Raw genomic sequence first — 25,085 nt, forward strand, 5'->3', positions numbered from 1 at the left:
ATACCTCAGACTGTCTTTAAAAAAAAAGATAAACAGGTTCACCAGAATTTCTGAGTAGCTCAGGAGTAATAACATCTCAAAAATTAATGAAGAATGATATTAGAGACTATTCATAATATAATTGAATGGACTAAAACATCTTTCACTTCCATCAGGCCCTGACTTTTCACAAAGCTGTGTGCAGTCTCACTGATATTGTCAATCTAAAGGGAGAGAAGATATTCTGAACATTCTACCTCTGCAGCTCCCAAAAAGTAGGTCTCTACCACTCACAAAAATTCCAAAATAAATATCATTCTTGCATCTTAAAGGTTCATTTGTTTCCTAGATCTAATGTTCCATTGGCGTGGCAACTCAGGACTATAGCCACTTTTACATTCTGCAAGACTCATGCAACTAATATTGGTTATTGATGCTTAGTCTTGGAGCCAGCCTCAGTCCAAAAGTAAACTTGCTAGAAAACACTAAATCCAACTGCCAAGAAAAAAAAACCTTAAAGCTGGTCTTAGTGAACCTTAGCATGGTTACTTTGTTTGCAGCCAGCTGTGTGGACCCCAGCATTGGGAGCCAGCACCACCAGCAAGCGTCTTAATGCAAATACATATTGGTAGATCTTTACATACACATGATGTCTATTCCAAATTTCGACTCATACAATCATACATTACAGAGAGGGGCCATTCAGCCCATTGTGCATGTACTAACACTTTGAAAGAGTTGTCTTTTAACATCCCAGATCCTTCCCTACTGCCCTGTAAACTTTACACTGAGAAAAATACTTTTTAGTCCCTTGCTTAAGGCTCACTAATTCTACATTCTTGACTTTCAGTCCTGCACACTCAGGCCAAGTTAAATGGCCTATTTACATCTGTTTATTTCAGTATTTTAAAAGCCTGCACCACATCATTTAAAGAAGGTGTGTTCTTACCAGCTCCAACTCAAATCGAATGAATTCCAGGCCAGACACCAGTGTGAGGAAGAGGGTCAGGTGATCATGACTGCAGACCAGGGCATTCCTTAGGGTTTTGCAGAAAAAAGACAGTAAGATATCACATGTCTACAAGGCCATGGTCCTCTATTTCCAAGGTATTTCATTTATGTTACAAGTGAAATGTTTACCTTAGCTATGCTTTCAGATATAATGGAGTGTCACCCAGTAAAGAGACTGAGCAATTTACAATGAGAACAGGGTCCATTTAACTGCACATATTTTAAAAAAAGAAACTATTTTTACAGGGCACATTTTGTACACAAATCACAAAATATGGTAATATGGAAATATTAATTTTCCAGATGGTAAGAGTTAAAGAGAGGCAGTATACATTTCTCAGACCATCTCAGGTCTTTATTGTCCTCTTGATTTTATGCTTTGAAACTGTTGCTTAAGACATTAACCCTACTGAAAAATGTATGTAATTCTCATTCTCATCAGGATAATTTCTCCAAATGTGGGCACCATTCCAAGGATATTGTGAACCACCTAGTCCTGCCAGAATTAAACATGGCTGGGGACAGTAGGGTTGAGGAGCTAATGGCTTATGACATTGTGGAGCCCATCTTTGTACTCACTTGCCCACTGCCCCTGTGAAATGATTTGGTGATCCCTCTAACAACCCGCTTATTGTTCCCGCTACGAGATGACTGCAATTTTATTTTGTCCCATGAGCACTCTGGACTATACCTCAGGTGAACTCAAGCTTTGTCATTATATACACCATCACTTTATATGATTGGCTGATCACCAGCCTGCAGCTAGGGTCCTGCATTTATCTACTGCAAGTATTTCTGACGCATCCTTTTGCTATCAGTCCATCCTTATATTACATCCTTGAGCATTAATGTCATTATTTATGTAATTCTGGATATTTCTTAAACTTTAAAATTGCTGGCTGAAGGCAACTGGACAGCAGACATTTTTTAATCAAATTTCCCTTGCATTGATATCAAAACTTCACTATATATCTACTGAAAGGACAGAAAAGGCTCTGTATAACAATCCACCACCTCATAACAGCCCTAACCACTCTCCCACATCATTAACCCTGATTAGTGTTTCTCACTGCAGCACTGTTTTTAACCTGTTTCACAAGGAGATTACCATAGATCACAGCATATATGTCCTGGCTTATAAGACGATCCCATTTTATTGACCCCAAAAATTCTGTTTCTGCATATACCAGGTGTATAAGGCGACCATCCCTTTTCAGCCACAACAGGCTATACTCGCATTAGTAGTCAGCTTCAATTTTTCACCCAACAAATGGATGTGTTACTTACTGGTACCTTATAACTGGGTGCAAGGGATCAAGTAGGTAATACAGGCTGTGTTGCGAAGATGCGCAGGAGTTTAAAGATAATGACCACCCAAACCCATGCCACTTTTATACTTGGCGAATAACGCATCTCATTTTTGGAGGGATTTTGATGCTTCAAAGGTCGGCTTATACGCCGATATCTATGGTACATATAACAGAACGTGCTGCAATACTAGTCTACACCTACAGGCTGGCGGCATGTCAATCATCCATTCTTGATTCCCATGCTGCTAGTTTTGAGAATTCCGTTTGCTCACCCAGAGTTGAACTTACTTGAAGTAGTACTTATGAAGCAGGTTCTGATTTTCCCAAAATAACCTCAGGTAGCTCTCCAGGGAATTCTCGTTTAATGCAAGGTACAGCCAGGCTCGACCTAAGGAGAGAAAAAGGGACAAAGTGAAATGGGTCAAAAAGGAAGCAGCTGGGACAGCACTAGGACCACTGCAACAGGGCACATGGACTAGGAGGAGTAGGCCATTTGGCCCCTTGATTCTACTTTGCCATTCAATAAGATCATGGCTGCTCTAATTGTAGCCTCAATTCCACTTTCCTGTTTGCCCTCCATAACCTTGATATGCTTTTGGACTCCTTACCTAACTCAGTCTTGAATATATGTAATGACCCAGCCTCCACTGCTTTCTGAGGAAGAGAATTCCACAGACCAATGACCCTCAGAGAACAGGGTACAAAAATCAGCCACGATTCCTGTTTATCACTATCCTGAGACCTGTGCTACAAAGTGCTGAGTGAGCACTGCATGACAACAGGATCAGACTTAGCAGTGATGGTCTGATGTTTAGATGAGGTGAGGGTTGAAAGAGAGTTGGAGGGGAAAATGAAAACAGAGCTGCAAAGAGAACAATTAAAAGTTAAATAATTTCAATTTATTTTTAAACCAAATGGTACAAACTCAAATTGATGATGTGAGTTAGATGTAAATCTGGACTGTGATACTTACTGCGACCAAGGTTAGTGGCAACATGTTGCAGCACGTCAATCTGCTTCACCGCTTCACTGCGTGTAAAATGTACGACCAATACCCAGTACCCAGAGGAAATATCCTGCAAACTAAACAGGAAAAAATCAGCACAGACAGCAGATATATCAGCCAGAATATCCAACAGTCAGTGCTCAGTTCCAAGTGCAAGTCATGAACATACTATGCACTGGAAATAACTGAACATCCATGTATGTGGCAAAAGAAAAAGGGAAATCTGAAAATGGACATTTATACTGGAGGGCATATCAGTGACATGACCAACAGTTACAGTAATTTCAAAAAGCAGTATCAATTTTTTTTTAAAGAAAGAAGGATAAAAGAGAATCACCATTAGGAAAAGTTAACCCAACCTGAATAAGGCACTGGGTATACAGACCTGTTTTTTTCCCTCAATTTATGTAAAGTTGATAATTACTTTTCAAGCAGTTATAAATCATACACTCCAATTGAATAATAGCTCCTACGTGTGTTTTAGTTGGTTGTGTAGATAGTATAAATTCAAGCTGCAGTGACTGATGTTACTGCAACTTTGGATTATAGTTGGATTTTGGCAATGATACAGAACAATTGAAGATTCCTATACTTTACTCATTACATCTCAACACAAGCTGCTGATTCAAATAAATATTTCCCACAGACTGATTAATATCATACTTGACTTTACAATTTACTTTTAACACTGGGGATTTGACACTGTTGTTTGTTACCATTGCCTTCCTGCAAAATTGACTTTGAAACTCTAATTTTAAAATAACGCTGTCAGAAGTTCTACATTCCATCCCATTTCAGTCCTGCTTTAATTTATGTGGGAGAATTTATGGGCTAGAGTCTCACATGACAGTCACAGGCCCTTTTGGAGTTGACAGCAAGTCTTTCGGAAACTATATTCACCGAAGAGATGGTTTCTGTGTTTAAAATTTGTCCCACAAGAAAGGGGACAAGGCATGACTTGCACAGCGATTTAATTTGGATGAAATGCAGAGATGTTTGGATGCCAATGTTGAAACTCCTTAAACATGAACAGAAGTCAAGGTCACACTCTGCCCCTACAGCATTGCTGATGATGGCAGCCTTCCATCTTGTAATGGTTTGCACTGCGGTGGTCAACTGCAGTGGTGTGGCTCAGGAATCCCACTCTGGCATGGCACTCTCTGCCATGTTTGTTGCAGAGGAAGACAGTGGGCAGGGAAGGTGCAGAATTTCCTGGCCTCTATGTTCTCTAGGCCCTCTCTTCAGCCAGCTGAGGTTCTCGCTTCTGATTGCCTCTCCCAATGACTTTCCGAACAGTCAACTTCTAGAGGTCACGGCCATCTGTGACTGTCTCCCAATTGTCAGTGTTAATGTCCGTGATCTTCATATCACACTTGTAGGTGTCCTTGTAGCAGAAGTTTGGACACCCATGAGGTCCTGACCCACTGGCTAGTTAACTGCGCAGAAGGTCTTTGGGGATATGGCCATTATCCATTTGATGAATGTGGCTGAGCCAGCACAGATGTTGTTGGTTTAGCAATGAGGATACGCTGATGGAATTAGAATGTTCCAGGACCTCCGAGCTGGTGACCTTGTCCTAACAAAATATGCCAAGGATATATCTGAGGCAGCGAAGGTGGAAACTGTTCAGCTTTTTCTCCTGCCTAGCACATGTTGTCCAGGTCTCACCACTGTAGAGGAGTATACTGAGGATGCAGGCTTGGTAGACTCTCAGTTTGGTGTTCTGAGTCAGGTTACTGTTGTTCCAAGCTCTCTTACTCAGTTTGGGCATGACAGCTGCAACTTTTGCAATGTGCGTTATGATTTCAGCATCAAGTGACATGATTGCTGGTGACTGTGGAGCCTAGATGTGTGAAGACATTGACAGGACTATATGGCTATGCAGAGTAAAATTCCAGACAAGTGCCGAACTAGGATTTGGGGTGTTGGAGTCTGAAATATTAAAGTGACAAACAGCTGAAAGTTGTAAATATGCAGAAAACTAAGCATTTTATTTTATCCAATGGCACATATTTTTTCTTAAAATTTGTTTTCCATTGCTGCATTTCAGGGATTAAAACAGAAACTCCCAACATTAATTAAATTTAAAAAAGGGAAGAACACTTCATTCAGCCAGTGTATCCACTCCTGGAGCCAAATCAGACATAATGAGTTCAGTGCCCTGAAGTAGGCTAATGATTTCAATGTAACATTTAGTTGCCTTGTTTTGAAAGTAGTCAAGCAAAATAGTTATTCGATAAATGAGAAGATGTCCAATAATCTGTTGAAGTCCTGGCTGAACTTCAAAAGGGAAAGGAAAGCATATCTAGGATAACCTTGATACAGTTCATCATTCTTTTTATATCATTGTACTAAAGCCTATGTGTAAGTGGCATGTGAAGATTGCCTGGCCTGTAGACAAAACTTCACATACAAGTTTTACAATATGGACCCTGGTCCAGGTTTACTATTTAAAGGTTAGCAAAATGCTGCCATTATTATTTGGGTATGATAGTATACATAGTCATATTCTAGTTTATAGGGTGTAAGGGCATTTTTTATGGGAAAGGTCTCAGACATTACTCCAATTTCTCTCGTGTTCAAAGCTTAAAACACAACTCTAACTTTACCTATCATAGCAACAGTGGCAGCGCATCAAAAATAGTTCATTGGATGTGAGGTACTGACATTACTATATGAGAGTATGTTCTATCTTACCCATAAAGCAAAGCATGGTCCAGATGCTCACACAACCTCTGCAGTACCTTGTCATGGTTTCGAATTGCTGGTGTCTCCTCCTCACAGGCAGCAAAGTAACCCTGAATCTTGGGTGGGGGTGGGGAAGAAAGAAAGAAAGTAAGTATCCACTTTTCATGCTGACCTGAAAAATTTGGAGTCAGCATTTCCATGATTACTCAAAACAAGATAACCATCAACTCCTAATTGTGGGGAGCATTTAGAATGGGTATTAAATGCAGAACCTTTGCTATTCAGGGACATACTCCCAAAGTTGACTTTAAAATCACACTTTTGGTCTCCCCAATGAACCAGCAATGAAGGAGAAGCAAGTGCACAAAACAGTCATTACAAACGGACCAGTGAAATTGTGTCAATATGACAATTAATGAGAGCATGACATACCAAACCTATAGGGGACATATGCATATGTGACCATGGCACAAAGGGACATGCCTTTAAAGGGCAACAACTGTACTCCCATAGGTACAATACCACAGTGACCATATAATAAGATCCAAGAAACTAATCTTCCTGACTTCTGGGTTAACAAAATCTGACAGTCTTACCTTCATCTACATCTACAGAAACCAGGGGCCAAAGAACAATATAGCAGTAAAACTTTAAATTCATTTCGCCCCAAGTGATGGACATAAATGAGCTAGATTTTTTTTTAAGTGAACTAGATCTTTTTTTAAAAAAACAACAATCTGGCTGTTTCATGATCACCATTACTGATTGTAACCACTACATGGCTGTAGGTCGACAAATACAAAATACAGAAAACATTTCTGGAGAGCAGTTTCCATGGCACAGGGCACACATGTCTTACTCCAAATGGAAAGAAATTGAATGATCTCATATACCCTCTGGGATCTCCTTTTGAACAGCCTGGGAGCGTCAAGATTCCAGTTTCGAAATCTTGTCTCCAAACTCCAAATTTTACACATCAAGTGCAAAATTCTCAAACACAAAATTTATCATCCTTCTTTTGGCTATCTCTCTGGTTTGCTTACTTATTTCCAGCCAAATTGCTACTGTAAAATCAAGATAGCACACAGTATGCTGCAGATAGTTGTGTGCTTATTAACTTCCTCTGATCGCTGAAGCAAGATCCTGTCAGCTGTAACTCGACATCAGTTTAAAGATACTAAAGACTTCCAGAACTTCATAGCTAAAAGATGAGATATTCAGATCTTACATCATCACAATTTGGCACCCAGTGCGGTATGTAACTACTGCTAGAGACAATGAACTCCACAACAAATATAACAGGCAATTATTTGCTATGTCATACACAGTAACTGTATAACTAGCTGAAGTCTATGCCGTTGGGTAAACTCCATAATATATCAAACTCTAAACCTCGATAATACTCAGTGTAATGTTTAGCATGCCCCTTGTGTATATATTAATCACAGCCTCCAACTATTACACTATGCATTAACACTAAAACAGCTGAGGTTAACAGTGTCCATGATAATTAGCATGCAACTGAATACCAGTGCCATGCAGTGGGCTAAATCACATTCTTCAACTGTATTTTTTCATCATTCCTGGTGGTGTAACAGATTTTCCAGGGGATCTTGTGCAGGAAGTTCTCAGAAATAACCATTAAGGAGGAGGAGCTGAACAGGTCCATTTCCTGATAAACACTGAACCACTGGAGCTAATCACTCTTTGTAAACTGGAGACTCACCAGCTTTAAGATACTCTAGCTAACTAAATTCCAGCTTGGATCACTGAGCTTCTCCCATAGGAGCAGAGAATGTTCCTGTGTTATCCACCTGAAGCATCTAAACAATTGATTGAGGAACGGAGCTAACTGCAGCCACAGGGTAGCCTACAGGTTAGATAATCCTGTGAAGGATAGTGTGAACACAGGATTATTGTAATGCAGTAGAACAAAAATACAGTTTCCTCCCCATGTACATATCACTGAATTTACTTGGGAATTAGGCAGATAGGTGGCAGATGAAGTTTAAATGTAGAGATATGCAAAATGCTCAATATTTAAATGGAAAGAATATGACATGCGTAGAAAAACGTAAGGAATCTGGTCCGGAATGACAAATTGGATCTGTTGCAACAATGCTTGGTGGCAGTGGGTAAAGGTCAGTATTGAGGTAGTCCAGTTGCCGCATAAATCATTAATACAATTATACTCAATTGTGCTTACAGTTCTGGTCACTGCAGTAGAAGGAGGATACTGCAGTTACTGAAATACAGAACAGAGCAATTAGAATGGTTAAAGGGGATGGGGAGATTGGATTATGATGAGAGATTATGTAAATTGTTCATACTTTCATTGGTAGAGAAGATTGAGAAGTGAAATGATTGCTAGTTTTATGATTCCAAAAAAGAGGAAAATTGATAATGTTAATCCCAAGGAGCTGATCCACCTTGCCTGGAACAGTACAGCCAGAGGATATAGCCTGTTCTTGAAATGGGGTAGGTAGATTCAGAACAAATCTGTGGACACATTATCTCATTGAACGAGTAATCAATGGGAGATGGTGCCAACAGTCCAACAGTTACTATTGATTCATTCAAACTAGATAGGATTTCCTTCAGAAAACAATATGGAATTACATTACATGAGAAATTTGAAAAACGACATAGGCCATGCTTGGAAAAACAGGTGACTTTTGACCTATAGTTTCCAAAGTTTGCACTACTGCTGTTTTCCCTTGTCATGCCTGAGTTTACTGTAGACTATTGCAATGGTTCTCAAGCTTTTTTGGTTGTAGGACCCTTCTTCAAATGGATTAGTAATCATGAACTCCCCCTCTGTCTAAACCATATAATATTCATAATATCAAAGTGTTGCATGTATTCATTGTTTTAATAATGCGTTTAAGAAAACAGGCTATTTACTAACACATTGTGAGATAAATGTGCCTGTTTCTCACTGGAGAGTCTGTCTATTCTTGGCAGGAGCGGGGAGAAACCACTAGGGGAACAGGAGCCGAGCATGTTGATGAAGGTGGGCAGGATATGGTGCGGTAAGATGTCCTCCAGCCACCACTCAATCGATTACTCTCGATCGTGGTGCCATGGGTGGTCACCCATCCACAAGGCTGACTCAGTGTTACTGTCACTCTAGAAAGTCCATACGAGCCCTCAGTGGTTTGTGGACACCAGTTTCCGAACCACTGGGATAACTGCTAGAGATTGATTTGTTCAATTTAGTCAACAATTACATTATTTATCGGGATGATGGGAAGTGAATTAGATGGGGCTTGGGTCATTTCTCATCCAGCTGTTTCTAATGCACTCAGGGAAGAGTACCTCATCTACTCTGGCAATTGTCTGTATAAAGTCATTATGGATTCCAATCAAATTTACTTGCCATTATAACCCCACCCTACAGTATTTAACACACACTTGCTTCTGTGCAGTATTCGGTCAGGCACAAATGCATGTGAATCATATTATTCTGCCAAGCATAGGAAAGAGGTACATGACTCACTGCCCCTTCCAAAACACTGGCAATCATGTGAGTTACATAATGACAACCACCAATTCAACACTCAGTGATCGCTCATTATCGACTGAGTTGCTCCATGAATCTTACAACACCAGCAGAGGGCTTGGCCTAAATAGCCAAGTGGTTATGGTACTGGGCTTGTAACCCCAAGATCAAGAGTTCAAATCTCACCATGGAAAATTATGAAACAATGTAATTTCATCTGAATAGGAACAGATGGAAACGTGTTTGTACTCAAAAGAGTTACAACACCAGCAGGCCCAAACCAGGCAGCAGCAATGTGACAAGCCTGCTGGATCTTCTCTCTAAGCTAATTTACACAAGTCACCTTTGTTCAAGTCTCCATTTGAAAGTACAACAGATTTAACACACAATCAAAGTCAGGAATGGTGGGAATCAGAATTCACACCAGATTGTTCTCAGACCCCTTTCCCAAGGCAGTGCATCAGTGTGATAAAAATGACTTGGCATGTCTGTTACTACACTGACCAAACATCATGCAGAGGTCAGCTCAACTCTTCACCGTTTAAGTGTGCACTACCCTATTCGTGTTCAAATATTGAGGTTTTTTTTAATTTTAATTAACAGTTTGTTAGACCACAGCCAGTGATCTAAGGCTTTGCAGTAGTGTTAGATATTTCAAACTGTAACGATTTCATCAGCACTTAAGAGGGAACTGGTTTGTGACTAAGATGCCCATGAGTGTCTCAATGCTCTCTACAAACAGAGGGATCTGCAGCGGTCTTCAGGACAAGGAGAGCACTGTGTGACTGTCAATTTCAGAGTGCTGTGAAATCTAGCCAAGGAACCTCCAAAGGAGTGGTGCAATACAATTTGAAGTGTTAAGAGAACTGGAATCAGGTTTTGTTCCTTGAAGCTGCACATTGGCTGAGCTTCCAGCCTCAGCCTTATACTTGTTATATCCAATGTTTGATTGGTGACCTAATATCAAATAAAACTATTTTACTCTGAACAGTCTCAAAACAGTAATATTCTACACCCTCTATCCTACTCACATCGATAAAAGGCATACTGTCTGCATTGAACAAGGCCACATGATAGTGCTACTGGTTATAAGCCTGCTAGAAGTGACATTGTGAAGGATACTCCACTCTTCCCCAGCTACAGAGCTGCTGATCTTAGCTCTGAGCTGAGGTTGGATAGCTAACCAACATAAGGGAAGGCTGACATTGGCAAAAACTCCTAACATGCTCAGTCTCAAACCATCCTTCAACCACAACCCAATACGCAATGCTTAAGGAGCCAAACAGGGGAACAAAGTTACAGTATGTGAACAGAATTTGGAACATTTACACAGCTTTGTACAATAACTTGAAACAGCGCTCCATCTTACAGGAGGTTGACAAGTTGGGAAAGAACAAAACCCTAGTGTATAAGGATAGGACATCTAACATGGTGACAAAATTTTCTATCCTCTTCCTTTTTTGCCCTGTGAAATAGAACACGGTACATGTGGTTTTAGAGCAGCCGAAGATGAAGAAATACAATTCCTGCCTATGCTCCCTGCTGATTACTCAAGGAAAAAAGAGAAAAGAACAAGCAAGCAAACAAAAGTGAAGGCTTGTGCCTTTCACAACCTCAGGAAGTCCAACCAATGAAGTAATTTTCCTTTCTGAAATGTATAATGTAGAAATTATGTTTTCATGAGGGGCATTAATCAGACAATTTAGAAGCGATCAAAAGAGGAAATACAAATGTGGGTCTATTCTTAATAATGAGCGATGCTAGAAATGTTAAAACGGTCTAAAATTCTGACACATTTCCAACATTTTTTGATATCGTTTCAGGTTCCAAGTTTTTGCAACTATTTCCGACACAAAAAGGATGAGTGGGAGTTTCCAAGAAATAAAAATGATTTTTGTAAAAGAAAAATGAATGAAAAACACTGTTGAGACTTGTGAAGATTTCATATGGCTAGATTTCATATGACCAAAAGCACCTCACTACAAATCCTGACTCAGGCATCAAAGCAACAAAACTGCTTACTTCCATTAAAACTGACAGAAGCTGGAAATCTGAAATAAAAACAGAAAATGCTGGAAGTACTCAGCAAGTCTGGCAGCATCTGTGCAGAACAAACCCTGGTTTGCTCTTTAATCACCCAATACCCATTCACCTTGCCATGCAAGTGCAAAAGATAGAGTACCTGTCCTACTCACTGTCCAGGGTCCCAAACACATTTGCCAGATGAAACAGTGATTTACTTGTACATCTTCCAGTTTAGAAGACCATACTTGCTGCTCATAATGCTATCTCCTTTACTTTGGGGAAACCAAAACCAGATTGGGTGATCACTTTGTAGCATCTCTGTTCAGTCTGTTGTAGGCATGCCCCTGAGCTTCCAGTTGCTGGTCATTTTAATTCTCTCTCCCACTCTGACCTCAACCTCCTCCACAGTTCTAAATGAAGCTCAATGGAAGCTCGAGGAAGAGCACCTTATCTTTCAATTAGGCACTTTACAACCTTCTGGTGAACTTAATGTCTGATCATAACCGTTGCCCCAATTTTTTTCAATAGCAGGTGCTGGTAAATGATTCCGCTGTCGTCATTTACAGCTCCTCTGGAGTTGTCTTTTGTGTGTTACTTGTCCCGTTACCATCTATTTTTGTCATTTAATCACTTCTGCCTTCCACCTTATCCAGATCCCCCCTTTTGTTCTTTCCTCATCCCCCTCTCCCTGTCTCCATACTTGCTTAAATCTCCTTTCAGTTCTGACAAAGGTACATGTACATGAAACTTTAACTCTGTTTCCATCACCACACTTGTTGAGTATTTGCAGTATTTTCTATTTTATTTCAATTATTTTCACTACCCATTTTTGCAATTTACCCATGACACAACATTGAAATTCTTCTCTTGAGGCCCGGACTAGAATTTCTAACCCCACCCATAATTTTGGAAACTAACAGTCCATCGCACACTGTGCTGCCTCCAGCCAGTATCCTTCAAGCTCTGGCCTAAGTCCACTGTGAAGGTTCCAAATAGGACATTACCCTTTTGAGGCTGAAGCAGACTGTTTGCAGCCTTGGTATTATTTGGCCCAAAGATGAGCTTTCCACCACAAATTCACACCATCACCAAGACTGCCTATTTCCACCTCCATAATATTACCTGACTTCATCCTTGCCTCAGCTCACCTGCTGCTGAAACCCTCATCCTTGTCAATCTTCGTCGCTGGACTTGACTATCCCAATGCACTCCTCGTCAACCTCCCTAGTTCTACCCTCTACAAACTTGCGGTCATCCAAAACTCAGCTGCCCACGTCCCTGCTCACACCAAGACCCGCTCATATATATCCCTGTATCCATGCATCTACATTGGCTCCCGGTTAAGCAATGCCTCGATTTTAAAATCTTGAACCTGGTTTTCAAATGCTGTGGGGCCACACCTCTCTCTATCTGTAATCTCCACTAACCCTATTCCACCCATCCATCCCCATGCTTTCTCCCCCAATCCCGCTCTGCATTCTGCGAATTCTGGTCTCTTGGGCATTCCTAACTTGAATTGCTCCACCATTGGCAGCCATGCCTTCAGTTGTCAAAGCCCTGAGCTCTGGAATTTCCTCCCTAAACTGTTCTACCTCTCTTCCCTCCTTAAAACCCACCTCTGACTAAGGCTGGGATTCTCCGGCCCTGTCACGGGCAGGACTCCCCGCAGCCAAAAGTCCGTTGACTTGCGGCGGGACCGGAAGATCGTGGTGGTGGGAGGGAGCGGAAAATCCTGCCCTAAGCCTTTGGTCACCTGTCCCAAAATCTCCTTACATGGCCGTGTGTCAAATTTTATTTGATAACACTCCTGTAAATCTTGGAAATGTTTTGTTACGTTAAAAGTGTGACATAAATGCATATTGTTGATGTTTCTGATAAACTTCTTTGTATAGTAAATGCAAGAACCGATAGTAACACAGACAATATTGATCAGCAGCTCTCCCCTGTATACACCATGTCCAGGCAATCCAATACTCCTAAAAATGCCACCAGGAAACTATTGCAACATCATCTCCATGTTGGGATTTGTACATTTTTCAAACCCCTTCCCTTCTGTTTTTTGGTCATTCAATGCTGAGAATGTTATTTTAAGTTCCAGCCCCTGCTTCTGAGAAACCCTTAATTTTTTTTTAAAACACACAACTTTTTGCAGAAGGTACCAAATATAATTTCCCCAAATTCTGCACACGTGAATGGAAGAGAGGTAGAAGCCACAGAAAGTTCTGGGGAAGCAGTTCATTCTGGGCATTATTATTGTGCCCCCTCCTCCATCCAAAACAACTACTGGACAATAAGTGTCAGTTTTCCATCAATTCACTAAATAGAAAGAAAGAAAAAAGATTTGCAATCTAAAAAAGAAACTGGTTTAAAACACTGAACCACAATTCAAACAAACCATACAGTAGCAGAAACTGCCCAGTGATCTTGTCATCATTCAAAACTAATGCAATTACTTGCCAATTAAATACAAAAATAGTCAAGTAGTGGTGGAAAAATACTTTTTCCTTTAGCACTCAGCAATGATGGTGCCATAGGCTCCTCAAAGGGGAGTTTACCTTTGCAAGATGGGCAGATACAGTTCAATGTAGAGAAAAGAAAATCACCTTAGCTATGAAAAAAAAGCAAAATAAAATACATTTTAAATAACAAGACTTTAAATGGAATAGATGAGAAGGGAGACCTTGGAGTGCAGGTATACAAACCATTAAAAGGAAGTCAGTGCAAGCAGTTAAGGCAATAAAAACCTAACAGGATCATTGGTTTTGGATCAAGGCAAAAGGATGTAAGGTTGAACTTGTACGAGGCCTTAGACTACAATTGGAAGTATTGTATAATTTTGGTACCCTATTAAAAGGAATGGAAAATGCACAACAGATTCAATTGAAGGTTACAATGGAAAACAGGATGTAGTTATGAAGAGACACTCAAGAAGTTCAGGCCTTTTTCTACACTGAAGCTCAGGCTTTAAGTGATGACTCAATAGGGCTCTTCAATGCACACTATTTTAAGATGATCACAAAAAGGATTGATGAGGTTGTTAAAATAAGTTTGTTACACAAAGCATGGTTAGAACATGAAATTCTTAGAAACCATTGCAGTAGAGTCCATAAACGCCTTTAAACAGAAGCCTGATAAATGTTTGCAAAGAGGAATACAGAAAGAGATGAAGTGTGAACAAGAAAGTGGGATTAGATTAGGTGGCTCAGATGGAGAAAAAATATCAGCAGATTATGAGCCACATGGCCAGTTTCTTGTGATTTGCCCCTTTATTTACTTTAATCCCCAGTTAGAGATATTCAAGAACGTGCCTTTCAAACTGTATAAAGCAATTGTTGAATGTGCAGTCACTACTTATCTAGTTATATAAGTGCTATAGGATCTGTGTCCTCTTTCTCAAGTGTTGTTGAAGCCTATGCTCATCTTGCCAACCTTCAATGAATTCCAAATTCTTCCTTCCACTGCACTGCTGAACTTATCCATATTTACCAATAAACTACACTTAAAAGTTGTGTACACAAGATGGAACACACATCCTTTACTCCAACATCATTCTATTCATACTTGTTAATTCTTAAACTGGTTCTGATCCCTTGTAGTGCTGCACGGGGGAGCCAGTGCCTTCACTATTTAAGAGCAAATATTATATAGAGTCTTCCCACTCCAGTTTACAATCCATACAGACATTATGTAGTAATGGAGTTCACTCAGATCTGCAGATACACAGGCCCAGCTACACACAGCTAGTTCCTAGCAAAGCCTGAGAAGTTTAAAGGATTTATTAAAGCAATATCCTGGGCTGGGGCTGGAGCTGGGGGTGAGGGGCGGTGGTGGTGTGTGGAAATTGGCAAGTGTCACCCCAACAACAACAGGTTTCCTCTATACAAAACTAGATCAAATTATACCACCATTTGTTAATTTCGAAAGCTGTTCACTGATGCAGTATTCTGGATTCCATTCACCTGTTGTGCACATTTGCAGATTGACAGATGACCTTCCAAACTGTTAAAGCTCAGAGACCTCCCCATCTCAAAGTGTGGAATTCCTCCTTTAGAAACAGAATGCTTTCCTAAACAACACTGTTGCAGAAACTAAACCAACTCATGATCGATTTTACTCAAAGACATGTGCACTCAGCCTCCAGCAGCTGTTCCAAATTCTTCTTTGTTCCATCTGCTATGTCGATTGCTCTATTTGAGCATTTCTGAGTGTCTGATTCCAGTCTAGGCAATGCATTTCTGTGTAATTTCACAAGGGGCATTTCACAGGATTATTGCTGGAAATATATGTTAACCAAGCTTCAGAACTTAAACCTCACTGTTCATTAAGGGCACTAACCAGCTCAGCACAGCACAAACCAGAAAATGAACCTAGGAACTTACCGGTTCGTGCAGGTCACTATGCAATACATTTGTAGCAGTGGTAGAGGGTGGATATTAGACAGCAATGGGTCATTTTAAGGATGACTACAGAACATAAACAAAATCACCAGTGGGAACACCCCCCCCCCCCCCCACCCCCCCCCACCAACCCCCCCCAACCCCCCCAAACACCCCCCCCCCCCCCCCCACCCCCACCCCACCCCCAACCAATATTGGAGATGGACTGGGACCATCTGGGTTGGTATGCATGGAGGTTTGGATGCTTGGTGGCATTCAAATATCAAACCATAGTTTTTATTTTCAGAAAAAGATGGTAGAGCATTTTTAAAATGTAAGAAGCAAATCTCTGCTGGAGGGCAAGCATCTCAGCAACAGAAAAACCAACCTAATTTAGGAATTTTTAACATCATGGTGGCCCTTCATCTCTGGGATCAGCCCAAAACCATCTGAATTTGAGAGTAAGGTACAGTACAAGGACAGTGTAAAAGGAAACTTCATCATCTAATCCATACCGTACCTGACTTGGAAGTGCTTGATCAGGCAGTTTTGCATCTAAACTATGCAATAACTGGTTTGGGAGTATTAGATGTTAAAGTGTAAATAGAACTTTATTCTCAATCTAGTCCACACTGTACAGGCCTGGAAATGCTTGACGGAACAGCGTAGGAGGATATTTACTCTGTATCTAACCTGTTCTGTACCCAACCTGAACATGCTTGATGCTGACAACGGGTGCTTAAAATAGAAAGTTCCAATCTCCAGCATTAACATTCCTCACAAAAAATTACCAAATTTAGACAAGTCATCTGTGAAACCAAGACGATTGACAGCATCCTGCTGTCCGCGCCCTCAACTTTCACTGCAAAAGATGTCAACATGGTGTACAATAAGTAAAGGAGCTACACAGAAAGTTTACAATGATTTGCACAGAATACAATCCCCATTCCTTTGAGCCAGTAAGTTGCTGTTGACACAATCTGCCTGCTCTAAATGACAGATGGTTAAGCATGAGACTGCTTATCGGAGTAGCACTCCATGCATTGTTATAGTACTTTGTGCTAATCAATTCAAAAGCTTTTAAAAAGGGCAAATTAAATAGTACTGTTAAAACCAATATTGTACCATTAATTAATGTGTGTACAAGGCTTTGATCTTTGTTGGTGCACAAGTTAACAGTATCATTGTGATGACTGATGCTAACATTAACATGACAAAGGTTCCACCAGCCATATCTCATTCTGGCCACACACTCCAAAGCCATGTGATGAACTGCCCTGGGTCCACCGTTCTATTACACTTCATGTGTCATATAAGTAGCACCATTATATTTTACTTCAATGGAAACGGTTAGCACCATTTGCCCAAATAAAGGCTGGTGCCCATGATAAACATGGGCAGTGTAAGTGGTGGGGGCTGTATACAAATTAATCTTTACAGAGTTTGAAGGGATTATTTTTCGAATTGTGCCTGGGGTGTTTGCCAACCTGTGACAATGCATCAGAAGAAAGGCAGCATTTTTATGGCTACTGCAACCCCAGAACCAAGTCAGGAACAAGTAAAGGCCATTCAGCCCATCAAGCCACACATCATGGGCCCTCTTCCCCACCAAGTGGAAGGTGGTGCTGATTCTCTCCCAGCTATTAACCGGACACTGGTTACCAGTTTGTGTAAGAAAATCGGCAGAATCGTGGAACAGGAGCCTGAAAACTCTGGAATCCTGCAGAATAAAAATGGAAGCCAGTCGGTGCCCAGCTCTGTACAACGCCCTGCCAGGCAGGGCTGTTGGGTACCAAAAGGGCCGGGGACAAAAACATTCAGCGCAGGTTAACTAAATGGATCCGCCCGGCTCTAACAGACCCGGGGCTGGGAAAGGTGCTGCAGGCTCAGACCTCTCACCTGCTTCACTGACAGCGAAATGTTCTCCAGGATCCGGTCCTTCACTTTCAGGGGCTCCATGCTCGCGGCCTCCGCATCCTCACCGCCAATGACAGACCCTGGCCGCCGCCGCCGCCGCCGCCTCACTCTCTCTTCCCGCACGGGCCAGACCACGCGCGCGACCCCGGGGACAGCCACAGCGTACGTGAACGCGCGACCGAAAAGGACAACAACGCATGCGTCATCTGATGACAGGAAATTGGGCGGGGCTTTCTGACCTTAAGGGGCGCGGTTTCATCTGCCTCCCGCCCTCAAGGGGCGAGATTTCACCTGCTTCCCGCCCTCAAGGGGCGAGATTTCATCTGCCTCCCGCCCTCAAGGGGCGAGATTTCATGGGCCACCCGCCCTCAAGGGGCGGGGTTTATTTCCACCTCCCTGAGTGGAGTTCAGAGGCTGCAGCTCTGGCCGCAACAGGAATGGGAATCCGCAGGTGAAATCAACCCTAAGACGAGGACAGCGTGTAATATTTTTTGAACACCAGGTGGTATCATCGAGCTAGTTAAACATCAGATCCCATCGAGCGAGTACTGTACTAATAAAAATTGACTTGAGTTGATGCTGTGTTTCCAACATCTCCTGTTTTTATGCGGAAAGAGCAGGGGAGTGGGATGAATTGGAGTAGCACTTTCAAAGAGCCAGCACAGGCACGATGGATCGATTGGCCTCCGTTGTGTGCTGTAGGACTGGTTGCTGGTTCAGTGCCTCCTCCAAGTGGCCGTTCTCCATGTGTGAGCTTCAACAGGACATTGAACTGTGAGGACATCCCAGCTGATCCCCATTCTACTGACCATCCATCCCAACACTTTCCCATAGAGATCACCAGATACTGATCCGCAGTAGGAACCCTTGCTGATTTTTAAATTCACTCTAACTGGCCCTGAGACCAACTGTAGCAGCCCTGCAGCCCCATTTAATTTCAACGTTTCACCGTTGTCTAAGTGCCATGTCGAGTGGCATAGGTGATCAAACTTTCTTCCAAACTTTCTGATCATCGCAACAGTGGGTGACCTAGTTCTGATTAGTATGATAACTGTTTGGGTCCACCTGCATGGACATCCGTACTGAGCAAGATGTTGACACAAGTGGTGCTACCAACCCCACTGCTAGCTTGATAAGAATTGTTTGTACTGACCATAAAGTGAAGCATAAGGTAATTTCCCGTTGCCTTCCTCACGTGAACACAAATCCTCTTCCCAGAGGAACCTCTGCCTGGCACCAGCCAGCCATTGTCCTCTGAGGTTGTAGCTCCTCCACCTTCATCACTGCAGAATCCACTGGATCACCATGCCCATCTCATAACCTTGAACATGGCACCTTTCCAGGTACTACCTGCTGGGCCACCCGAGCCTGAGGGTCGTAAAAGGGCAGAGTTGACCACACCACGGCAGTCATTCAAATAACCTCGCCAACCTATCAGTATGTCAACTGATACAGGGGAACAAATCTGGCACCTTCTCCGTATACTCACTGGATAAAGTTACTGACCCATCGGGAGAATGCTAAAGTTATTTTTTATTGTTCAGCTTACATCTTTGTCAGTCAGCTACCAAAAGGGGCAGGAGCCCCTGGTAACAAGACCTTCGAAATGAAAGCGACAGGATGAGCAGCAAACCACTTCTGTCAAAATGCCCCCAAGAACTGCCCAACCTGAGATTCACCCTGTGCTTCATGATGTGAAACGTGGTCCTGCAGTCAGCTATGAATCATTGAAGAAACCTTGGCTCCCACGCTTGTAATTGGCCATCGCTTCACTTCACTTGTGTTGGTCTTGAAGGCTGAATTCCAGCAGAACGGCAATGAGAAAATATCACTGGACTACTGAAGTCAGGGAAGGACCCACAGTTTGTAACAAGCTAGCAACTAAACTCTTCTCTAAGTGTTTTCTATAAGATGCTCAAGTGACTGGTTTTCCATTATACACCTCAAGTTCTGGACTTGGGGGGCACATGGAGGGAGGGGTACAGAGGAAATGCAGGGGAGTGGAAGTGCTAATCACTTAAGAGCTAGTGAAGGTGAAACCTATTTAGTAGAAAAGATGCCAGAGTAAGGATCCTGTCATATAATGGGGCCCAGGTTGCAACTCAGTGGAGTGAGGAAGTTGGCACTCTCCAAAATCTGAAATACTGCTCATCGTGTGAGAGGGACTGAAATGCTGCTTGGTGGGTGGGGTTGGAAGGCCCAGAGTGTCATTTATTGTACGTTTATGTGGTTTGGTATCCTAACTGGGGAGTAAGTACCTGGGATGTGGGAAAACAGGAGCGAAGTGGTCTGCAGTGAGGGCGAGTGGAAGGCCAAGAAGCTGATCAATGAGGGAAGCAGTGCTGAGTTGATGTTTAGTGATGTGGGGCTTGGGGGGATGGGGGATGGGGGTGGGGGGTGGGGTGGGGGGGTGTTGTGGGGGAGGGGAAGTGGCTTTCAGAAATGAAAATATTGGGGATGGGGCTAGGAGTTACAAAATGATTCTCAGTCAAGGGGGGAGGGATGAGAGCAAGATGAACAAAGTGGCCAAAGCAGGGTGGGAGTGGGAGTTGCAGGTGGACTGTGGAAATGTGCTTTGGCCACCAAGGGAAGAAAGGAATTAGTAAGAAGGAACTTGCATTTATATAGCACCTTTCACAACCTCAGAATGTCCCAAAGCACTTTAAAGCTTAATAAATACTTTAGAAGTAGTTATTGTTACATTGCAGGAAAAGAGGCAGCAAATTTGTACACAGTGAAGTCCTACAAACAAGCAATGATAATGACAAGTAATCTACAGTGACATAAAAGCAAAATATTACAAATGCTGAAAATATGAAATAAAAACAAAAAAAGCTGGACATACTGAGCAGGTCAGGCAGCATCTGTGGAGAGAAACAGAGTTAACGTTTTGAGTCAATGACCTTTCACCAGAACATATTTAATCTCTAGTGATTCTGGTTGCAGGATTAATTTTGCCCAGGACTACATGATCTTTTTAAAACTTGTGCCATGGGACCTTTTACATCCACCTGAGAGGGCAAATGATGCCTTAGTTTGACATCTTATCCAAAAGACAACACATCTGACAGTACAGAGCTCCTTCAGTGCTGCACTGGAGCGTCAGCATGGGTTACATGTGCAAGTTTCCAGAATGGGGTTTGAACCCACAACCTTCTAATGTAGTAATGAGAGTCATGGCTGACACCTTAACATTGTTTGCAGAATGCCCAGTAATGGGCCAGTAATATGTTTGTGTCTTCTAGGCTGGCCATGGAAACGCAAGTTGTTATTGTGTAAATAACCTAACTTCAGAAAATTCAATGCAATTGGCGCAATGCATTTCTGGCCAGCTTTGCATATAGAATCATGGAATAGTTACAGCCCAGAAGGAGGCAATTTGGTGCTTTGTGGCTATACATCTTTCTGCAAGAGCAACTCAGTTCGTCCCATTCCCCCGCCCTTTCCTGGCAGCCCTGCTAATTTTTTTCTCTTTATGTAATTATCCAGTTTCCTTTTGAAAACCATATTGGAATCAGGCTCCATCACACTTCAGGGCAGTTCATTCCAGATGCTAACCACTTGCTGCATAAATAAGTTTTTCCTCGTGTTACCTTTGCTTCTTTTGCATCAGTCACTTCAATGAATGGTAGAATCATTCGGGATGACTGAAGCCCCTTATCCTTGGCATCATTCAATAAATCTCCTCTCCGAGGCCCTGACACCCTTCTTAAAATGTGGTGCCCAAAACTGGACAAAGTACTCGAGTTGAGGTCCGGTTACTGATCTACTAACATAACTTAATTGCTTGAGTCTGAACTTCAATGGGATTGGAAAAGCCAGGCTATTCACATTCACAGATCAGTATGCTCACACGCACATGGATCTGCATGCACATTCATAAAGCATACAGAAATTCAAATTTGTATGCAACACAAATTTGTGCATGTATTCAAACTCGTACGCACCTACTATTTACATAGCACACATGAAGGCTTTGAATAGATCAGTCTTTGCAGACATTACTGATAAATGGGAAGCTGGCCTTCCTGAAACACTGATTCCAATGAATGACTTTCCTTTGACCGGTCCCGAGGGTTTTGTTTCCACCTGCCTCGTGTAGCAAATGATATTGCAACAGGCTGAGTTTGGCTGACCCTCAGTTTCCAGTGTTAACAGCCACAGTTAAGAAACATTATCGCTCCCTTGTTCCATTGCACTGACGGAGTCCCTTTTACTGCTTCACATTGAACTATGAGAGGAGCTCTGTCAAAGAATTATATTTAGCTAACTGCTGTTTGGCAGGTTTACTATTATATTGATGGCCCTAAATGGAGCGAATTGGTTCGGTAACAGTGTCCCATGGAACACTCCAGTTATTCCAGGATAGTCACTGACCTCAGCGGACAAATTTTGGGGCTTGTTTTAAGGAAACCAGCAGGATACCAATGCAGGAAAATCCTGATGGATAGCACAATGATAGCTAGGAATGATAACCAGTGTAGGTGGGGAGTGCAGGTCATTTATGAGAGTTAGTGTGGAATGAGGGTTGTTGTTAGAATTTCTGGAGGCTGGGGATGGTGATTAGAGTTAGTCAGGACTGGGCTTGGGTTAGAGCTAATGAGAGTTGTGGTTGTTGGATAGAATTAGAGATATTGGGTTGTTTACTGAAGTTGGTGGTGGGGGAGGCCTGCAGTCTGTAAAGTTGTAGTTGCTGGTCAAAGCATAATGGGGCTAGAGTGGCTGCTTAGATATGATGGAGGTTGGAGGTTGCTATTTAGAGATTGGTGGTTTGAATTGGTGGGTGTGGGTTGCTAGTTAAAGTCAGCGAGATTTCTATTTGGAATTGATAATCTTTTAAATCTTTTAAATCTGGTTGGAATTGATAATGCTACAATTGCTGGTCATGTTATGTGGGGCTAGGGTGAGTGGTTAGAAAACAAGGACACAGAGGAGTAGACCATAGGGCCTATTGAGCCTAATCCACCATTCAATATGATTACAGCTGATCCTGGACTTCAACTCTACTTTCCCATCTGCTCCCCATTTCCCTTGATTGCCTGAGCCAGAAATCTATCTATCTCAGAATTAAATGTATTCAACAATGGAGCATCCTCTGGGGTAGAGAATTCCAAAGGTTCACAACCATTTGAGTGTAGAAATTTCTCCTCATCTCAGTCCTAAATGATCCCCTCTTAGCCTGAGACTGTGACGCCAGGTTTTAGATTCCCCAGTCAGGGGAAACAACCTCTCAGTGTCTACCTTCTGAATCTTGCATGCTTACTAAAGTTGGTTGTAGCCAGAGCTGGTAATTTAGAGAGAGCAAGAGCAGAGATTGTTGGTTAGAAATGCTGTTGCTTGTTAGCATGAGTGGGGTCAGGGTTTGCACTAATTGACATCAATAAGTCGCTAGTTAAGAATTGGGATTGTTGGTCAGAGATGAGGTTGGATGTTGCTATGAAACTGTACCTTTTATTTTGTTAAAGAAAATAACTTGTCACTGCAGCATTAAACAGTGTTAAGCAAACCCTGACACCTCACAGTGCTTCACACATTCTTGCACAAATCTTAATTCATCCATTTGTTCTCTTGGAGCTAATCCAATAGGGGTTATTCCAATGCATTACACAAAGCTGTACAAGACGCTCAACTAGTCCGACTGGCTTCTGGAGGCTGCCTCTCAGTCAGCGATGTTTATAATGTTGTGTAACATGTTACTAGGCAACTCTATACACTTGTCAGGAATAGACACTGAGCCTGACCTTCCATTAACACGATAGCCCGGCTGTTGGAGTTATTTCTAAGTATTTATAATACTTGAAAGCCTGGTAGCTGGGATCTTAATTATATATGTCAGCCTGGCTCTAGAGTAAATAATATTTACAACACATTGAGAATATAAAATTTATTACCAGAAGTGAGTTAGAAGCAATAATTCATCATGAATTACATAGTATGCATGCACACTGACATATAATACCAGTGCTCAGTTAATAAATGCACTGTGCAGGGTGGTAATGGGTTATAAGGGTAAATTCAGTAATTTCAGCAAGGAGCTCTATTATAAGGTTGTATTTGTCAAAGAATAAATGCAATTGTGTTCTCCCTTTGCCTCCAGCGTGCTCTCTCTTTGAGTACTGGGAGTACTGAATTTATCATTGAGAGGCCAGGAAGGTTCCTTTTAGTCCTCTTAATATAAACACAGGTTTAGTCTCAACTGGAGTATTGTGTCCAGTTCTGGGCACCACACTGTAAGAAAGATGCAAAGACGTTAGGGAGAGTGCAAAAAAGATTCACGAGAATGGTTCCAGAAATGAGGAAATTCAGTTACGTAGACGGGTTGGGACTGTTTTCCTTGGAGAAGAGAATGTTGACAGGAGATTTGATAGAGGTATTCAAAATCATGAAGGTTCTCAACAGAGTAGTTAGGAAAAAACTGTTCCCACTCGTGTAAGGATTGAGAAAGAGAGGGCACAGATTCAAGGTAATCGGTAAAAGAAGCAATGGCAACATTTGGAAAAACTTTTTCTCACAGCGAGTGGTTAGGTTCTGGAATACTTGGCTGAAGAGTTTGGTGGAGGCAGGTTCAACTGAGCCATTCAAAATGGAATTGGACTGTTAATTGAAAAGGAAAAATGTACAGGGTTACGGGCAGAAGGTGAGGGAATGGCACTAGGTGCTCATTCAGAGAGCTAGCGCAGACATGATGGGCTGAATGGCCTCCTTATGCGTTGTAACAACTTTGTAATTCTGTGATAATCCCTGATGAGAATCGTACTTCTGAGTATAATAGGCATATTTACCTGCTTTGAATCAGAAGAGAAGACAAAGTTGAACGGAGATTTGATAAAGGTGTTCAAACTCATGAGTGGTCAGGACAGAGTAGATAGAGAGAAACAGTTCCCATTCGTGGAAGGATCAAGAACCAAAGGACACTGATTTAAAGTGATTGGCCAAAGAACCAGAGGTGACATGAGGAAAGCTTTTTTGGCGAAGAGTGGTTAGGATCTGGAATACACTCCCTGAGAGTGTGGTGGAGGCTGATTCAATCATGGTTTTCAAAAGGGAATTGGATAATTATCTGAAGAGAAAAAAATTCACAGGATTATGGGGAAACTGCAGGGGTATAGGTCTAGCCCTTACAAAGACACGATGGGCCAAATGGCCTTCTTCTGTGCTGTAACCATTCTATAATTCTATGTATAGGATCAATGGTAGTTAATTCTTGCTCTGTGCTTAGTTATGCTAGGATGACAGTGGTGTGTTACCATTCACTCAGGGAGTCCAAGTTG

The 25,085-nt window shown here is 42.0% G+C and overlaps 1 protein-coding gene across 6 annotated transcripts in view; it reads right to left on the reverse strand.

Annotated features, from left to right (window-relative positions):
• Positions 1 to 17,957, reverse strand: part of plekhm2 (pleckstrin homology domain containing, family M (with RUN domain) member 2) — a 56,186-nt gene extending 38,229 nt beyond the window's left edge. For 5 of the 6 annotated variants that reach the window (XM_041206038.1, XM_041206035.1, XM_041206036.1 and 2 more), the window contains exons 1-5: positions 17,797 to 17,957; positions 6,004 to 6,110; positions 3,274 to 3,383; positions 2,589 to 2,688; positions 929 to 1,016 (exon numbers count right to left, since the gene is read on the reverse strand). In XM_041206038.1, the coding sequence (XP_041061972.1) occupies positions 929 to 1,016; positions 2,589 to 2,688; positions 3,274 to 3,383; positions 6,004 to 6,110; positions 17,797 to 17,856 (465 nt within the window). In that variant the 5' untranslated portion in view covers positions 17,857 to 17,957. The remainder of the gene's footprint in view (positions 1 to 928; positions 1,017 to 2,588; positions 2,689 to 3,273; positions 3,384 to 6,003; positions 6,111 to 17,796) is intronic. The other variant, XM_041206039.1, reaches the window with a different exon arrangement.
• Positions 17,958 to 25,085: the final 7,128 nt, after the last annotated feature.

This window comes from Carcharodon carcharias, chromosome 15, assembly GCF_017639515.1.
Source record: "Carcharodon carcharias isolate sCarCar2 chromosome 15, sCarCar2.pri, whole genome shotgun sequence".
Classification (NCBI taxonomy): Eukaryota; Metazoa; Chordata; class Chondrichthyes; order Lamniformes; family Lamnidae; genus Carcharodon; species Carcharodon carcharias.